Source organism: Mustela nigripes, chromosome 3 (assembly GCF_022355385.1).
Source record: "Mustela nigripes isolate SB6536 chromosome 3, MUSNIG.SB6536, whole genome shotgun sequence".
NCBI lineage: Eukaryota > Metazoa > Chordata > Mammalia > Carnivora > Mustelidae > Mustela > Mustela nigripes.
The window spans coordinates 103,823,015-103,841,798 of NC_081559.1; the positions used below are offsets into that span (position 1 = coordinate 103,823,015).

Genomic DNA, 18,784 nt, shown 5'->3' on the forward strand with positions numbered 1-18,784 from the left:
GACTGTCATTCCTTGGGTCCCAGGGTCCCTGGCCAGTATACCTTCTTTTTTCCACCTTTTGGAATCTTCTTCGGTTTGTTTTATGTATAATGCCCAAGGTATTTAGCTATACTGAGTGGGAGGAATAAGAGGACATGCCTAAGAGGAACTATATTCCATGGGCAAGACAACATCTTGCTTTCCTTATCCTAGACATTCTGCATAATTGTTTTCCACTCCCCTTTCTCAACTTGCACTTTGATACATTCCTTGTTTCACTGGTCTTCAGAGACACCGATGGTAGGAGGCAAAGACAGAAAGGATTTGTTTGCTGTTTGTTTAGGAAAAAAAAAAGAAAGAAAAGAAAATGGTACCTGCACCTGAACACCTCAGTCTTTCAGTATTCCTGAGTTGCCTGGGAGAAAACAAATCTTAAATCCACATGAGTGGCGGCTCCATGACACACACTAGTTTTCATCTCAAAATGCACCATCTCCTATTTGTCCAAGACACTGTGCAGATCCAAAAACCATCATCCTGTTTGAGGTGGGGAGGGTATGCAGAAAAATCTGATGGTTTAATTAAAGTTTGAAGAAAATGGACCAATGAAAAGATTTCCTTTAGCACCCTGAGCCACATCTTTGCCCAAGTCAGCCTTCAGTCAGTAGAGGTCTTCAGACTGTCCAGCACTGAGAAACAGTGAGGCCTTTCATGAGCATCTCTCCAGCTTAGCCTCTGAACTCCATCTGGGCCAGATGGGCAGTCTGCAGAGTAGGCCTTGGAGTTTGCTCAAGTGCCCCTCAGTGCCCCCGTTCCTTGTCTCAGGGGGCGCCAGTGTGAAGGAGAGAGAGAGTTTGCTCTGGCCTCATGCTGACTGTGGTATAAAACCCCACGAGGAGAGCACTTACCAGCTAATGTGACTTTGGTTATATTCCCAACTCAACCTCTCTTATTTCTTCTATATAATGGAAATAACAGAAGGTAACTTAATGGAATTATTGAAGGCATAGAAACAGTATGTGAAGTTTCTGGCACATAATTTCTATTTGATCTACATCAGCTATTATTACCATAGGCAGAGAATTCCAACATAAATAAAAGTTCTCCAGGGGCACTTGGCTGGTTCAGTTCAAAGAGCATGAGACTCTTGATTTCAGGGTCATGAGTTTAAGCCCCTTTTTGGGCAGAGAGATTACTTTAAAATGAATGAATGAATGAATGAATGAATGAATAAAAAAAATAAAGTCTTCCAATGTAAATATTTTAGACACCATGAGAAGTGTGTGTGTGTACAGATAGATGATTGTATTTCCCAGGTAAGAGGGTAGTAGCTGAAGTGCATCTTGTATCCAACTACTAACTTCACATAAGCTATATTCTTGAGTTATTACTACCCACCATCCCACCAATCCTCGGGTTATATTATCCTTGTGTTTTCCACATTCCATATTTAAGATGCTTAAAATTTCTTATGCCAAAGCAACATTCTAATCTCACTCAAGATTAGTGAGTCCTGCTCCAGGCCAAGCAGGGACACAGGTACATGTTAAAAGGACTTCTTCAAGCTAAAGGTAACCTCTAATGAAGTATAGATCTCAGCTAATCATGGATTAAAGGGTGGGGACAGGATTATTATGTAAATAAGACTTCTTTGTCTTTATGATCACAGTAATACCATTTTTACCCTTCACTTTTCTAAGGTGAGCTATAAGGTTCCTGTACTCATTCTGATTACACAGTTAATCTGAATTTAAATGCCCATAGTCCCTGGAGTCTATGTCATTTGGCCTTAAGGTTGAATAATTCAGGCATAACCACAAGTCCAGGGATGACAAGTAGGTTTTATGTGTTATCCCGCATGTCAGTGCCCATTGATTTGGAATGTCTGCCTGGAAACAGATCCTAATCCAGGCCTAGCTGGGGAGGGGGAAAAAAAATAAAATAAAAGCGCAGTAATTGATTAGCCATGTCTGCAATGGACCAAAAATGGGTAAGTAGTGAGTATGCTAGGTATTTGCAATTTCTGCATACACCATAGCAGTAACATTTTATGTCTGTAAACTGATACAATCTCTGTCACATGTTCTTCTACCTCCTCCACCTCTTTTTCTTCCTCTTCTTTTTTTAAACATTTATTTTTTCTTTTAATATTTATTTACTTATTTGAGAGAGAAAGAGAATGTGCAGAGGAAGAAAGAGAGAGACACTTTAAGCAGACTCCACGCTGAGTGCCGAGCCCAGCACAAGGCTCAATCTCACAACCCTGAGATCATGACCTAGAGTCATGATGTTTCACTGACTGAGCCACCCAAGTGCCCCTTAAACTCTCATTTCAACGCCTAAAAACTATTCTAGTTTGTAGGACATACAAAGGCAGACTATGTGCTCGAGTGGGCCCACAAGCTACAGTTTACTAACCTCTACACTAAAGGCTAGAACACGGTACTATGCGAATATAACTATCTATCTGGCACATATTCTGACCAGAATTGCTTTCCCTGGAAACCTATAACCCAGTGGAAACAAAGTAAATATCTAATATCTAGCCTATTTTTTAATAAAAAGCAACTCTTTCAAAAAGTGATATAAATATCAGGGCACCTGGGTGGCTCAGTGAGTTAAAGCCTGTGCCTTCAGCTCAGGCCATGATCTCAGGGTCCTGGGATCGAGCCCCACATCGGGCTCCCTGCCCGGCAGGGAAACCTGCTTCCCACCCCCATCCCCCGCCTACTTGTGATCACTGTCAAATAAATAAATAAATAATCTTTTAAAAAAGGTGATATAAATATTAAGGATATAAAGCAAGTCTTAAAGAAATGTAGCATTGATACATTGACACCAATCAGTCCATCTAAACTTTTATCAATTTCTGTACTTATGAATGTTGTATGTATCTTTCTTTAATGTTAAAAAAAAAAAAAAAGTCCTCCAAACTGCGTATTTCTTCATTCATTCTTGCTTTGAGCCTGTCCACTGTTGACTGTGGCCGGCTGCTGTCTGTTTCCGTTGTAGCTTTATAGTTCTTTTGGGGTCTTAATGGTAGCATTTTTGCTGACACGAGACATCACTTGAAAATCCCCACTTAGGTCAAAGATCTTTTTTTTCAATCGCTTCTAAATTTTTCCAAAAAGGAGCTTGTCTTTCTGGTTTTTTTCCCTCCTGCAACTCATAATTAGAATAGAAAAAAGAAATTCTATGGTTTGGGGATAGTCCACAATTACAATTCTTCAAGACTCACTTTCTATTCACCATAATGAAAATAATATAAATATGTGACTGATATTTATATAAATGATTCCTCAGCTGAGCAAATTACTGGAGAGAGAATATTCCCACTTTTTCCTGTCTGATCTGCTTCCTCTTTACCCTTAACCTTGATTTGTGTTCACACTCTGAGCTACATAGAAAGATATCTCTGGTGGGTTATCTCCAACCAATGTTATTTACCTCCCAAAACTTCTGCCCTGAACTGTAGGTCAACATTTTTTGCTCTTCAGTCCTGAACTATAAATACATGTCTTTTTTTTTTTTTTACATGGATCATACTTCTGGTGTCATATCAATAAATAGGTCTTTCCAGTTTTCTCAAACAAGTGATTTCTGGAAAGTGGAGCCAAATCATGGAGGCCCTCAAATGTACAGTGAGGAGAATGTACTTTATCTAAAGGCAGTGGATTTGCAGGGGCATGTTTAGTGTTGGGTTGTCTAAGTTCTTTATATATCTTGGATATTAGTCCTTTATCAGATAAATCATTTGCAAATACCTTCTCCCACTCAGTCAGTTGGCTGCCTTTTCATTCTGTTGATAATTTCCTTTGCTGTGCAAAAGTGGGGGTTTGGGGGTAGTCCCCATAGTTTCTTTTGCTTTTGATTCCCTTGCCTGAGGAGACATATCTACAAAAATGTCTCTATGGCTAATGTCAAAGGGATTACTGTCTTATGGTTTCTTCTAGGATTTTTATGATTTCAGGTCTCATATTTAGGTCTTTAATCACTGTAAGTTTATTTTTGGGTATGGTGTGAGAAAGCGGTCCAGTTTCATTCTTTTACATGTAGCTGTCTGTTTTCCTCAGCACCATTGCAGACAATAAACTGTCTTTTTCCCATCATATATTCTTGCCTCCTTTGTCTTCATTAATTATATGGTCAGTCTTTATAAAGTTTAGCCATTCTAATAGGTAAGCAGTAGTAACTCATTCTGGTTTTCAATTGTATTCCCCTAATGGCCAGTGATGTTGAACATTTTTTCACTTGATTATTTGCCATTCATATGTCTTTTTTGGTGAAGTGTCAATTCAAATCTTGGGTCTATCTTTTTTAATTGGGTTATTTGTTTTCTAATTATAGAGTTTCTTAATATAGTTATATAAATTTCAATATATATAGTACTTTATGTATACATATTTAATTTTTTTTTGTTTTTTGTTTTTTTAATAATAACTTTTAAAAAAGATTTTATTTATTTATTTGACAGACAGAGATCACAAGTAGGCCGTGAGGCAGGCAGAGAGAGAGAGAGGAGGAAGCAGGTTCCCTGCTGAGCAGAGATCCCAATGCGGGGCTCGATCCCAGGACCCTGGGATCATGACCTGAGCTGAAGGCAGAGGCTTAACCCACTAAGCCACCCAGCCACCCCTTAATTATATGTTTTTGCAAAGATTTTTCTCTCCCTGTCTATGGCTTGTCTTTTCATTCTCTGAAAGTGTCTTACAGAGAATAGAACGTGGTTTTTTTAAAGATTTTATTTATTTATTTGACAGAGAGCGACATAGTAAGAGAGGGTACACAAGCAGAGGGAGTGGGAGAGGGAGAAGCAGGCTTTCCATGGAGCAGGGAGCCCAATGTGGTGCTCAATCCCAGGACCCTGGGATCATGACCTGAGCCGAAGGCAGACGTTTAACAACTGAGCCTCCCTGAGAACAGAAGTTTTTTGTTCTGGTGAACTCCAATATATTAATTTGGCCTTTTTTTTCTTTGACATGGATCATACTTCTGGTGTCATATCAAAGACACCTTCATTTAACTCAAGGTCACAAAGACTTTCTTTTAGGATTTCTTCTAGAAGTTTTATAGTTTTAACAATTTCGCCTTTGGGTTTGTGATACATCTTAAGTTCATTTCAAATTTGGTTTAGGAATATGACTCATCCTGAGTGAGAAGTATGAATCAAAGTGAGAGGTATGAATCAAACTCTATTTTTTCACCTATTGATATCTAATTGTTGTAGCACCACTTGAGGGAAAAACCATCCTTTCTGCACTAAATTGCCTTGCATCTTTGTCACAAATCAATGGTCCATATATTCATGGATATGTTTACATATTCTTCCTTCTCCTCCATGAGTCAGGAAGAATTGGAAACCGTGGACTATCCACAAACTATAGAATTTCTTTTTGTGAGTATGTCTTGATCTCCAACCAGGGAGGGAACTCCATGACAAAAGGAGCAGGTCCTCAAACACGTTGTGGCCCACACACCTAGCACGTACTCAGCCCAGAGCAAACAGCAGGGAACACTTACTGGGTAGCTTGGTAAGGAAATGAATGGGGAACTAAATGGTAGAGGTTGGCCTGCCTGTGGGTCTCCTGCTCCATCCTCTGCTTCCATCAATTTCCTGTGGCTCTGAGTAACTCATGTGTCTAATCTACCTCTGCCCCTGGGACCTGATCCAGCCCTTTGTAAGGTAGAAGGGAAAACCAAGCAGTCCCTGGTTTCAGGAAAGGGAGAGTCCATGGGGGACTTTCTCCCTGATCAGATTCTGGGAAAGCTGAGGCAGAAATATCGTAGCCACCAACTGTCCTTGAAGTAGACTTTGCCTTTCTCCCTTCCCTTCTAAGCCTGAAGGTTTAATAATGATCAGGGGAAAAAGGTTTATGTTCCCATCCACAACTGTAAAAGAGGAGGAGCTGCTGAAGCCACAAGCCTGGGTCTTTCCAGACCCATGTGCCATGGGCAGCATTTCATTCTGTTTTCATCCCATGAGGCATAGGTAAGAAGGGGAGGTCTGTAGCACACAGGAGTCAAGTCCCTTGCCTGAGGTCACATGGAGCTCCGTGGAGGGTGTCAGTCACCGGAACCTTCAAATCTAAGACTCCTGGCCTGTTGGCCTTGGCCCTGGCAGTGAGGTGGTGTCAGCGGGCACCCCTGTAGCACAGGGGAAGGCTCTCCTTGCAGAATAGTAGCTCAGAGTAATTGCAAAAGGCCTGGGAATCCACAGTCACTCCAAAGATTGCCTCCATTCTGACAAAATAACAACACACACATTTACTTGGTGCCAATTTTCCCAGTTAAAGTAGTTGAATGCTATTTTGGTGACTAGGTATAAATTCATGTTTTAAAAATCAAATGGCATGCTTTTTAATTTCATTCCATAGTCTATCAAACCATGTGAACAAGAGGCCCAGCTGCTATCATGGTCCTTAACCTTTTATTGATGTCCTTTTTTTTTTTTTAAACATATAATGTATTATTTGTTTTAGGGGTACAGGTCTGTGATTCACCAGTCTTCCACAATTCAGAACGCTTACCACAGTACATAGCCTCCCCAGTGTCCATCACCCAGCCACCCCATCCCTCCCACCCCCTTTGTTGGTATTCTTAATGGAGGTATCCCTTACTTAACAGAATTGGAGTCTTCCAAGCTCCAGACCTGAGAGGGACCATGCCCTGGGGTTCAAGGTGCAGTTTCTTTAATCACATCTACAACAGTGATGAGCTCAGGGTGTTACGTGTGTGTGATGAATCACTAAATCCTTCCCCTGAGACTACTATTAATTTAAATAAAAACTTGAAATTTAAAAAAAAAATCATGTCTGCAAAAGCACGCTGGAACCAAGATAGGATTTAGCCACTCCTAGCTTTGCCCTCCACAGTGGAGACAGAAGTGAGTCCCAAGGGCACAGGGAGAGTAAGAAGGAGCGGGGGAGCCACCACCCTCCAGCCCCAGGGTCAGGCAGACTTGCGCAGGTGCTGCCCAGCACCCCAACCCCCGAGGTTGTTCAACTTCTCCCCCAACCCTGTCCATTCATGCATCAGGAAAACCACAGACTTGAGCCCTTGGCTAAGGGCCTTGTCTCCCTGCATGGTCCCACCAGCCTGTCACTGAACACCTGGGGAGCTGTCCGAGTGCATCACACTTAGTACTCAGACACTTCCCGCAGACACTCCTGACCCCTGTTCTGGGAGCTGAAGGGCCAGGGATGGATGGAGCCCAGGCCCACAAAACCACAGAGAGACTGTCCCAAGATCAGCGTGGAGCCCTGCTGTCACATCCTTCCCAGATCTGGACCTTCTGGGGCACCGGGGCACACAGCAAGGCAGCAAGCAGGGTGAGGTGTGGGGGAAGGGGTTTGGGGCCTGACAGAACCCTGACTGTGCTGACACGGAGGAATCCCTTAACCTCTCTGAACCCCCATTTCCTTATCTGAAAGTGGGGATAAGAGCCTACCTAGCCAGCAGGACACAGAGTAAAGGGCTCAAGAGGGCTCCTGTCTCATCGAATGCCCCAGATTCCACCGTCCTATTGAGAATTTTTGACATAAGCCATCTTTTTAAAACACCAGTGTCCTGGGGAGGCTTAACAAACGGAGTCCTCCAGCCCTAGTTTGAAAGTCCTTTCTGTTTTTAATGGTTCTGTCTCCCTAAGAGCAATGAAGTGGAGGGAGACAAGGGAGCCAGGGGAGTTGGGGTCGGAAGGGAAAGGCCCAGGTGAGGAGGGAAGAAGACAAGCAGGGCCCACCTCACAGGTGGCACTCAGGTGCAGGGCTGGGAATCCGGGGTATTTTTTCCCTGAGGAGCCAGTCAGGACCCTACGCCAGCGTCTGGAAGGACACAGGCCAGCAGGTGGCTTGAAACTGTGTGCAACGCTGTGAACTGCCCTCCAAACTTCTAACACGTCTATGACAGGAGAGGCCCCAGGACAGCCACCGAGCACACACCTGTTCCCCAGGAGTCAGAGCTTCCCTCAGGGGACAAACAGATGCCTGGACAGACACTGGTTGGATGGACCCCAGTGAACTCCCCTAGACGGCAGTTGGCTGGGCTCCCTTCACACCAGCCACCACACGACGGCTATGGACTCAGTACTCATTCCTACCCCCAGCCCTCCTCACCGGGCTCTTGTCTCCTCTGGCCCACCTGATCCTTCCAGCTCATTCCTGGACCTTTTTCAGTCTCGGCTCAAATGTCACGTCTTCAAAGAGACCATCCTGGTTCCTCCCCATCCAAAACAAGCTCCTTGTCCTACTGAAGTGTCCTCCTCCTCCCCTTCACGGCTCTGACGTGACTTCTAGGTATGGATTCATTTGCTTGTGGTGGTGGGGTTATATTTTTCTAGGATATTCACCAAGGCCTGGTAAAGAACAGATCCAGGGCGGGTCTCTGAGAGCTTGAGGAGGTGTAGAGCCCCAGGAGGGGACTCTGAACTGAGCCCTGGGAGGGCAGCCAGGCCTGCTGGGCAGGAGGCTGGACCCAGGAACCCTGCCACATAAATGGTCCATGGAACCGCACAGGCCTCCCAGAACCTAGACATAACCCACAGGAGAGAAAAAAAGGGAACCCCCAGCAAACCGTGATCATTTCATATTTGCTCTCCCAATGCAATGCAGTCTCAGAAGAGGAATTAAGGTAAATTATAGAAAATTAAAGTTACATTTTCTTGCACACCCAGGATCGAGGTTATGAAGTTCATTCATGCCTGTCTCACTTCCTTGCTCAGCTATAATCTGTATCCCGCACTTGACTCTAAGTTCCATAAAGGCAGAGATGTCGCTCACTTTGTAACTAGCGTATTCCCAGGGCAGGCACTGGACCTGGCCCCTAGTACACACTCAGTAAATTTGGGGGGTAGGAGGGGTAGCTACATGGATGAGGCCTCCTCTGCCAAAACCATCCCTCACGGCACGTCTCCTTGTCCCTTCGGACAAGCATCTCTTCCCTTAGGACATGGACCAGGCATGTCCGAATCCCCCTCCAAAGCTGTTTTCCGGGAAGCTGACACAGGGGCTTTGCTCCGCCATGAGGCCTGAGGCCTCTGAGAAGCAGGTGACAGCTTGGGCTAAGCTGGTCTCTTTGTTCCCAGCTTCAAGGCGGGCTGAGCTGATGCTTGCCAGATACCACTGCCAGGTTGGGCCTGCCAGAACAGGGGGCCAATCCCAAGCCAGGGAATGTATCAGGAGATTCTAGGGGTGGTGGGGGGAGCACCAAGAGAGCACTCTCAGGTCTTCTGGGAGCATGCCCGAGCTCCAAGTCCACATGTCAGGCCGTGCTGCCCCTTGGGGTAAGAGCTTCTGCCAAGGGCGGGAAGCGACCGAGGCAAGCTAGGTCTGCCCCAGTGCCTCCTGAGAAATAAGCCAAGTGGTCCTACAGGCAGCCAGTACATGTAGAAGGCTGGGAGCTGGAACAGAGTGGGGATGGTTTACCAGCCCTTAGACTTGAGGTCTGGGTCTTCAGCTCACTGAGCCTCTTTTGCTCATGGCCAGAACATTACCCTTCTCGCCTCTGCCCATTTAGCTCTTTGAAATTCTGCACCATGGGCTCCCTGTCCAATGGCAAGGGCTGGTGAGTCACGCCGGCATGAGCAAGCACAAGTGAAGGCTCGTTTGGGTGGTTGCCCTACGTACATCGTTAGAGCGTGCAGCCTTTATGTCCTGCACCGCCTCCTGTCCAACCACGATTCAGTCTTCGATCTACAGGTCATCACTTAGTGTCTCCATTAGGCCTTGTGTTGGTTTGTCTCCAGTGATTCTGTTTGTCTGAAACTTGTGCCTTAATAGCCTCCTCAGGCAGGGCTCATGTGAATTGTATTGCCCGACTCCTTACAAGTCCATGACAGTTCATGGTCTTTATACTTCAAGGTCACTTTGGAAAGAAAGAAAATCCTTAGCTCACACATTATTTCCTTCAACGTAAATATGTTCATCTAATGTCTTCTGGCATGAAATGCTTCTGACAAAATATCTGAGGCCAACCTGACTTCTTTTCCCTAGAGAAGTGCCATCCAACAGAACTTTCTGCACTGATGCAAGCTTTCTAGAATCTGTGCTGTCTGTTGTGATAACCGCTAATTATGTGTCCTTGCTGAGCACTTAGAGCATGAAAGGAATTGATTTTTTAATTTTATTTCATTTTAATCTACATAGGTACATGAGGCTGGTCAACTACCATACAGGACTGTGCAGCCTTAGATTGACCTGGCCTTATTTCCTACATATCCAAAAGACTTTTTCTTTAAAATTTGCTTATTTTAGGGGCCCCTGTTTGGTCCCATCAGTTAAGCATCTGACTCTTGATTGTAGCTCAGGTCGTGATCTCAGGATCATGAGCTCGAGCCCAGTGTCAGGCTCTGCACTCTGCACAGAGTCTGCTTGTCCCTCTCCCCCTGCTCACACTCTCTCTCGCAAATGAATAAATGAATAAAATCTTTAAAAAAATAATAAGATGAAATCTACTAATTTTACTGTAAGTCTCATCACAGCCCTTCTGTTCCAATTTTCCTAGGTACAGAGTGCCAGACTTTGATATTTTGTTTCAAGTTCTTTTTATTTCAGGGAACTTTTTAAAAAATCAATTTAATTTTAATTGAATATATTTTAAAGATTTTGTTATTATTTATTTATTTAGAGAGAGAGAGCACACAAGTGGGGGGAGGGACTAAGGGAGAGGGAGAATCTCAAGCAGACTCCATGCCAAGTGCAGAGCTTGAGGTGGCAGAGCTCAGTCCCAGGGTCCTGAAGTGATGACCTGAGCTGAAATCAAGAATCAGATGCCCAATGGCCTGAGCCACCCAGGCACCCCTTCATTTAGTAGACTTTAATATTCATTCTGCTTTGGTCTTCTTCCTCAGCCATTGCTCTCATACATATATTGGATCTTCTTTGTCTTCTTATCCATCACTGTCTCTCAAATCATTTTCACAGTCTCTTCATTTCCTTTTTAACTTTAAAGATTCACAAGAACCATGTGCAAAAGGATTTAGGGGTCAGTCTGAATTAGACCCCACATGGGGCAATTTGAACATGAGGCCACAAAACATCATAAGGTGGCCAATTTTCCCACACTGAGGGGGTGGGGTGGGATCCATGTTCTATGCAGCCCAGAAGAAAGACAAATAACACCAGAATTCATAAGTGTGTTTCCTGTGAGCTGCTACTGAGCCATCAATATCTAGTTCAGTCTGATGTGGAGGCTGGTCCCAGAGTGGGCAGGGAGGGTCTGTGTGAGGAAAAGTACGTCTAAGGCATATCTTTTACTTGGGCAGTCACTTTTTAGAGGGAAGAAAAGTCTTCAAGAGTAGGGACTGCTTCTTATCCAACTTTTCATTCCAAATATTTTACACACAAAATGGTACATAAATACTTATTAAATTGAACCCAACTGTAAGGGCAGAACCATATATTTATCCTTATTAAATTTAATCTCATTAGATTGTACTCTTAATTACTGTCTGTTGAGGAGCTCATTGAATTTACATTCTATTATCCATTTTATATTCCTAGTGCCAACCAGCTGTGTGACACACACCACAAGTGTGCAGATGCCAATCTCATCCCAGCATGAAATATAAAGAGCAGGAAGGGAATGAGAACAGAGCATCTGTATGGCCTACCTACAGAGATACCCATTAGTCATGCTTGCCTGAGTGAGGCCATGACTCAGTTATACCCCACCCAATTATCAAGTGAAAAAAGATCACAGCTAACACATACTGAGCATCTACCAGGCACCACACTGTGTGATTTACATCAACAAGATTATTATGGCCTCAAAATAACCCTATAACCTGGAAGTAGAGTTCAGTGTCTAAGAACGGAGTCTCTGAAATCAGACTTTCCAGGTTCAAATCCCAGTTAGACCATCAACCAGCCCTGTGACAAGGGATTAGTACTAACCCCTCTAGGTTCCCAGTTTCCTCTCCTATGAAAGGAAAGAATTGGCTGTACTCACCACATGCAGTTGTGAGACAAAATCAAATTATATGCATAACATGCTTACCTCAGTCTCCCACGGGTGTTATGTATCTAGGGTATAGCAGACATTGGTTTTACCCTTACACTGAGGAAAATGGAGGGCTGTAGACATTGAGTAACTTGTCGAGTACATATAGCGAGAAAGTGGCCACACCCATGCTCCTGACATTTCTCTTTCCATCTTGTCCACAAGTAGATGATGAGGGATTTTACAAGTCCTAGTATGGTTCAGATACACCCTGTCTTTGGCATTTCCTTGCTCACCAGTATTTAAAGCCTGTCCTGAGAGAGACAGGCTGACAAGGAAATTAAGGAGTGTTAGAGAACTTTCCTTCCTGGTTACTCATGCTTTTTCTTCACCTAGCCTGTGATACCTGGATGTCAGAACAGAAGAATGATCAGAGACAAGATCGGGTCATAAATATGGAGCGAGTGAGTAGAGCGAGTAAGTGGATGGGTGAATAAATGGACAGTCAGTCAGCACACTGTCACACAGACTGCAAAGCTGTCCAAAGTCCAACCCTTGATGATGTGGGCTGTGCCCTGGCATCCTGACAGCTTTCATTGCTGTGGACATCCTAGGGAATTCAATCCCTCACTCCTTAGGAAGTCTGCTGTTCTCGTGACACATGGGGACATTCCCAGCGTTAGAAACTACAGCCAGCCATAAAACATTTTTAAAGCCCAATCAACAACCGTCTCTGCTTTATGTGAACATGCCGGGAAGGAAAACGACTGCTGGGGACCCTGGCTGGAAACTCTGGGGCCACACCCACCCCTGCCTCCTCCCTGTGTGACTGTCCCAGCTCCCATGAAGTCGCCTGGCTCTGTCATGCACTGAGACTGTATGGGAATGACTGAGATTCTCATTCCTTGCCTAGAACCATCATTACTGAAAGATTTAAGTCCTCACACTTGATTGAACCCAACTGTGCCAAACTCCATGTAGTTACTGACTGACCTGCTGCTGGAAAAATCCAAAATCAGTGAGCTCCTTCATCTTTTTGCCCCAGTCAGAGGGTAGAAATCCGAAGAGAGAAAACAATCATCTTGTCAGTCACTCAGCTCCCAAGGGCTGCTCACCTCTCCAGCCTGATCACACTTTACACTTGGATAAGACCCTCTGGCTGTGGGTGCCCCAAGGTGCCACATGGCTGGACAACCCTGGGCTCCACCAGGGGCTCCCTACACTCTGCCTCATTTCCCAAGGATCTAGTTCATAATTTCTTTACTTTTGTGACAGTTTGAAAATGTCCATTAAAAAGCTGGGTGTGGGGGGCACCTGGGTGGCTCAGTTGGTTAAGCATCCTACTCTTGATTTCAGCTCAGGTCACAATCCAGAGTGGTGACATGGAGCCCTGCATCTTCAGGCTTCAGGCTGGGCATGGAGACTCTTAAGATTCTCTCTCTCTCTCTCTCTCTCTCTCCCTCTGCCCCCTGCCATTATGCATTTGTGCGCACTCACTCTCTCTCCATCTGAAAAAAAAAAAAAAAAAAAAAGCTGAGTTTATAAAAAATTTCAGTTTAAGCATCACCTCTTCCAGGAAGCATTCCTAGTCTTCTCTGGCCAATTTAGGTATTATGACCCTCCTTTGGGATTCCACTGCATCCAGAACTTTTCTCTATCAAAACAGCACAAAGCCATGGTTAAACTCCAGGATCAGACACACCTGGGTTCAAATCCTAATTCCACTATTTATTTGCTACATGATCTTGGGAAGGTCCCTAGACCCCAGATTCTGCTTCTATAAAATCAGGTTGATAAAACACCTACCTCCTGAGAGTTTTGCAACAATTATGTTACACATTTACTTAGTGTAATACCGAATGTAAAGAATGTGCTGAGCTGGGGCGCCTGGGTGGCTCAGTGGTTAAATCCTCTGCCTTCAGCTCGGGTCATGATCTTGGGGTCCTGGGATCGAGCCCCACATCGGGCTCTCTGCTTGGCGGGTAGCCTGCTTCCTCCCCTCTCTCTGTCTGCCTCTCTGCCTACTTGTGATCTCTGCCTGTCAAATAAATAAATAAAATCTTTAAAAAAAAAAAAAAAAGAATGTGCTGAGCAAATAATGACATGTAATTAAAAATTGCTATTTTAGGGACGCCTGGGTGGCTCAGTGGGTTGGGCCGCTGCCTTCGGCTCAGGTCATGATCTCAGGGTCCTGGGATCGAGTCCCACATCGGGCTCTCTGCTCAGCAGGGAGCCTGCTTCCTCCTCTCTCTCTCTGCCTGCCTCTCCATCTACTTGTGATCTCTGTCTGTCAAATAAATAAATAAAATCTTTAAAAATAATAATAATAAAAATAAAAAAATAAAAAAATAATAAAAATTGCTATTTTAACCCAGATGACTCTGCAATGAGAATAAATGCCCATCTGTCTCCCCACTGGACTGTGGGCTCAATTTTAGTTCCAACTCCTATCAGAGGCTGGGAACCCACAAGGGAACTGGATTTTTCCAGGGTTTACGCCTTCCAAAGCCCCTACAATGTCACACGCCCTTTCTGAAAAGTCTAAGCAGCACGAAGCCTATGAAACCTACAGAATTGGAGTCTAATTAGCAAGTACTAAAAGAGTGGAATAGATAGATGATGTGGGGTCTAGAAGCCTCGAGGAGGGTCCACAGTGGCTGCTGGAAGAACTCTAGAGGGCTTCATGGAAGAATGTCTTGACATTGGCCCTCAGCACAGAGAAGATATGGCCACGGTTCTGTCCATGGTACTTGCCTGGGGACCCAGGGTCCCTGGGGACCCTGGACCAGCCACCTTGCAGGTGGTCCTCAGAGAGCAACCAGAGCCTGTTTCTACATCACTGTCACCATCCCCACACCCCTTAGCACAGTGTCAAGAGCGAGGCGTGGGCATCCTCCAGCTCTCCCACCTTATCATGGCACCTTCCTATAGACATGGAAGCTAAAGTGTTGGAAGACAACATGCCTTGTATGGGGGAGAGCAGTGCAGGAGCTCCAGGCCTGTCTGACTGACTAGGACACCCGCACTCCTCGCCCCGAGACTGAAGCCCCCCAGCCCAGCTGGAGAAGTAGCAGGAACACTTTGCATTTCAGTCCTGCTCGGTACTAATTCCAGGAATTTTTGTATCCTTCATACCAACACAATGAGACTGCGTGGACCACCTGTAATTATCCTCTTGAGCAGTCGAGGAACCCAAGGCCAAGGTCAGCCAGCTTTCAAGGACTGGAGTTGGGGTAGGCGTGGTGCCGGCTCTCTGCCCTGATCCAGCCTGGCAGCTGCCTCGGTCTCCGTGACTCGGCTGTGGGAGGCTGGGGGGTGGAGCCGGTTGGGGAACAGATCCCATTAAGCTGTGTCCATCCACAGAGCGTAAACCCACACCTCGCTGTTCCCCAGAACACCATGGTCGAAAGTGCAGTGGGAACACTGTCTGGAAGAACAATGGGTATTGATGACTCTGGCAAGTGCAGCTGGCACGCTCAGAGGCAGTTTGGTTGGGCTTTGGGGTGGTTTTTCTTGGATGCTGCAACCCGGTTTTTCATCATTCTTGTTCTCCCCGGGCCCCTTGGCTGTCTGAGGACCCAGTGGGCATGGCTCTCCAGCGCAGGACACGCACTGTTGCGCATCACTGCTCCTCCTGGGAGTGACTGGGGTTACCACACTGGCTGGGCTGAGGTTGACCTGATGTCCCTCCGAAGACTAGGACAGGGGCCTGGACACCCTGAGCCGGGACCTCCCAGCCCTGAAATTCGGGGCATCCTCCTTCATACCGGGGCCTACATACCTGAGAACATTCTAGAGAGGGCTGTGTCCATGCTCCATTTCCTGTCCACCTATGTGTCACTCTAACACTTTCTCTCTCTCTCTCTCTCACACACACACACACAACACACAACACACAACACACACACACACACATACAGACTCTACCTAGATGCACAGGGCCAGGCCCCACCTGCCACCACTGTGATCATCTCAATGGTCGGGGAGTCAGGTGATCTCAGGCAGGTCCTGCTTTAGCCATCCCCTCTCTAGGACTCAGTGTCCCAGCTGGGTGGCAAGGAGACTGGATGCATCGACTCATTTGCTGCACGTCAGACTCTCTGGACCTCACCCCTCTCCTGCTCCAGCCACCTGGATCCCTCTGCGGGGACCAGCTCTGTGTTCCTGTCCATCCACATGCCTTTCCTGGGGGCCCCACTGTCACAACCTGAGAGGGTGGGATGCAGGAGCGCCTTAGGATGAGGTCGTGAGCTTCTCAGAGCGAGGCTGGGGAGCCCACTCTCAACTGCATGTGACATCAGCTGCCCTTCCCTCCCGCTTCACTCTGTCTTCCTGGAGTCACGCTCCCTAACAGTCTGCTGGAGCAGACTCCGGTCAAGACCATGTGTCTGAGAACTTCTCAGTCTTCTATTCTGTGATCTGGGAAGAATGTTCTTCCAGGAACGACTGCCAAGGCCTGGGTCTTACTCATCTCACAGCTGGTTAGCATGTCTGCCTCCTTTACTCACTGGGTAGCTGATTCTCTCCTGATTCTCACCTGATTCTCGCTGGCCCTTCATTCCTTCCTCTGTAAAACGGGCTGAACCCCTGCAGAATTTCTCCATGAATTAACTGAAACAATGCACACAATGCACTCTGCGCCGTGCCCAGGGTCCAGGTGCTCAGTAAATGAAACACAAACAGAAACAACCCTAGGCTTGAACAGAGCACAGAGAGGCAGTGGCAGAAAGCAGGGCCCCTGGGGAGTTTCCAGCCACCCTGCTGGCTGGCCGTGAAGGAAGAGGGACCCACCTCTACCCAGATCTCACACACACTCCAGCCTCATCTCCCTCCTCCGCAAACCCCCAGATCCAGTGTTTGCAGGCTGCATACTGCACGCCCTGGGTAGGGAGCCCAGAATCGGGGCCAAAATTCCGGCAGGCGCTCAAGATCAACAAACTTTGGGTTTCCTGGTTAAGGTCATGCACGTACAACATGTTCCTTCTTTCCATTGGGGGAAGCGGCCCCAGAACCCAGACTTCATGCTTCTCTGTCACACTGGCCCCCTCCCACCCCCCTGCTCTCAATTTCCCCTCCGTGGCTCACCTGGCTGATAGACCTGAACAAACAGAGCTCGGAGAAGAGGCACTTAGAGAAACAGGCTCCAGAGATAACTGTCTGCTTGCCCTGAGCCAGCTTCTGGTCCTGGGGGTCTCATAGCCCCCAGGGACTTGGCTCTGAGGGGACACCTGAGAGCATCCCACTCACATCCGGTCACTCTGGAGGTGACGTGAGAGGCTAGCAACAAAGCAGCATGGGGAGCACTGGCCTGGCTACAGCAGGCCAGCACTCCCTATCCTGTCACACGCTGGCAGGGAACCATCTAGAGCCCCTGGCCCAGAAGGGCCCCTGCATCAGCTACAAAGTCAGCCCTGCCTACACACGAACCCCTGGCCATCTTCCCATCTCCAGGCTCTCCCCCTGCCCCCTGGCCTGCCTGGCTCTGGTCAGGACCGCAGAGCTGGTACTGTTTGTCACAGGCTAGGTGACACCCTCTTCTTGTGGTCATTCCACTGGAATGTGGACCACAAACTTGCCCACCCTCTGCACATCTCCAGGATGATGGCCCCAGAATGTGTTTCATGTCGGGGTGATCCTTTGCTCAAAATCCTTCCATTGGCTCCTAGGCTTTCAGGACAAAGTCCTCCAAGACCTCTCGTCTTCCTACAGGGAGCTTTCTCCCTGCCTTACCTTCCCCATGCTTGCTCTAGAAAGTCCTCCAAAGGCTATACCATGCTCTCTGGCCCTGGGCCTTGGCATGTTCTGTTTCTTCTTATTGGGGTGCTCTTCTCTTCTTCTTTGACAGAGGATCCCCCACTCATCTCTCAAGACTGGGGCTTCTTCCTTAGGAAACTTTCCTAGCTCCTCCAGGCTGGGCTAGGTCTCTTCCTCTGGACCCCACAGAACTTGGATTCTTTACAGTCCTCTTATACCCATACCCGCTCGCTGTTCTGATCCCATCTATTGTCTGAGTTCTTTGAAAACAATCTCAGTATCTCCTTCACCTTTTCTTTGTAGGCCCAGCAAATTTCCAGAACAAGGTAGACCTCAAAAAATGTTTATGAAAATTCAACACACACAAAACAGACAATCATGTCAAAAAAATTGACAGAAGACATGAACAGACACTTTTCCTATGAAGACATACAAATGGCTATCAGACCATGAAAAAAGGGCATGATATGGAAAATGGCTATCAGACATGAAAAAATGTTCATCATCACTAGCCAACAGGGAGATTCAAATCAAAACCACATTGAGACACCACCTTACACCAGTTAGAATGGCCAAAATTAGCAAAACAGGAAACAACAAGTGTTGGAGAGGATGTGGAGAAAGGGGAACCCTCCTACACTGTTGGTAGTAACACAAGTTGGTGCAGCCACTTTGGAGAACAGTGTGGAGATTCCTCAAGAAATTAAAAATAGAACTTCCCTATGACCCTGCAATTGCACTCCTGGGTATTTACCCCAAAGATACAGATGTAGTGAAAAGAAGGGCCATCTATATCCCAATGTTCAGAGCAACAATGGCCACAGTTGCCAAACTGTGGAAAGAACCAAGATGCCCTTCAACGGACGAATGGATAAGGAAGATGTGGTCCATATACACTATGGAGTATTATGCCTCCATCAGAAAGGATGAATACCCAACTTTTGTAGCAACATGGACGGGACTGGAAGAGATTATGCTGAGTGAAATAAGTCAAGCAGAGAGAGTCAATTATCATGTGGTTTCACTTATTTGTGGAGCATAAGGAATAATAAGGAGGACATGGGGAGATAGAGAGGAGAAGGGAGTTGGGGGAAATTGGAGGGGGAAATGAACCATG

General features: G+C 46.3%; 1 protein-coding gene across 3 annotated transcripts in view; it reads right to left on the reverse strand.

Moving 5' to 3' along the window:
- Nucleotides 1-13,206: 13,206 nt before the first annotated feature.
- Nucleotides 13,207-18,784, reverse strand: part of TFCP2L1 (transcription factor CP2 like 1) — an 89,062-nt gene continuing 83,484 nt past the window's right edge. For 2 of the 3 annotated variants that reach the window (XM_059394476.1, XM_059394475.1), the window contains one exon: nt 13,207-13,421. In XM_059394476.1, the coding sequence (XP_059250459.1) occupies nt 13,312-13,421 (110 nt within the window). In that variant the 3' untranslated portion in view covers nt 13,207-13,311. The remainder of the gene's footprint in view (nt 13,422-18,784) is intronic. The other variant, XM_059394479.1, reaches the window with a different exon arrangement.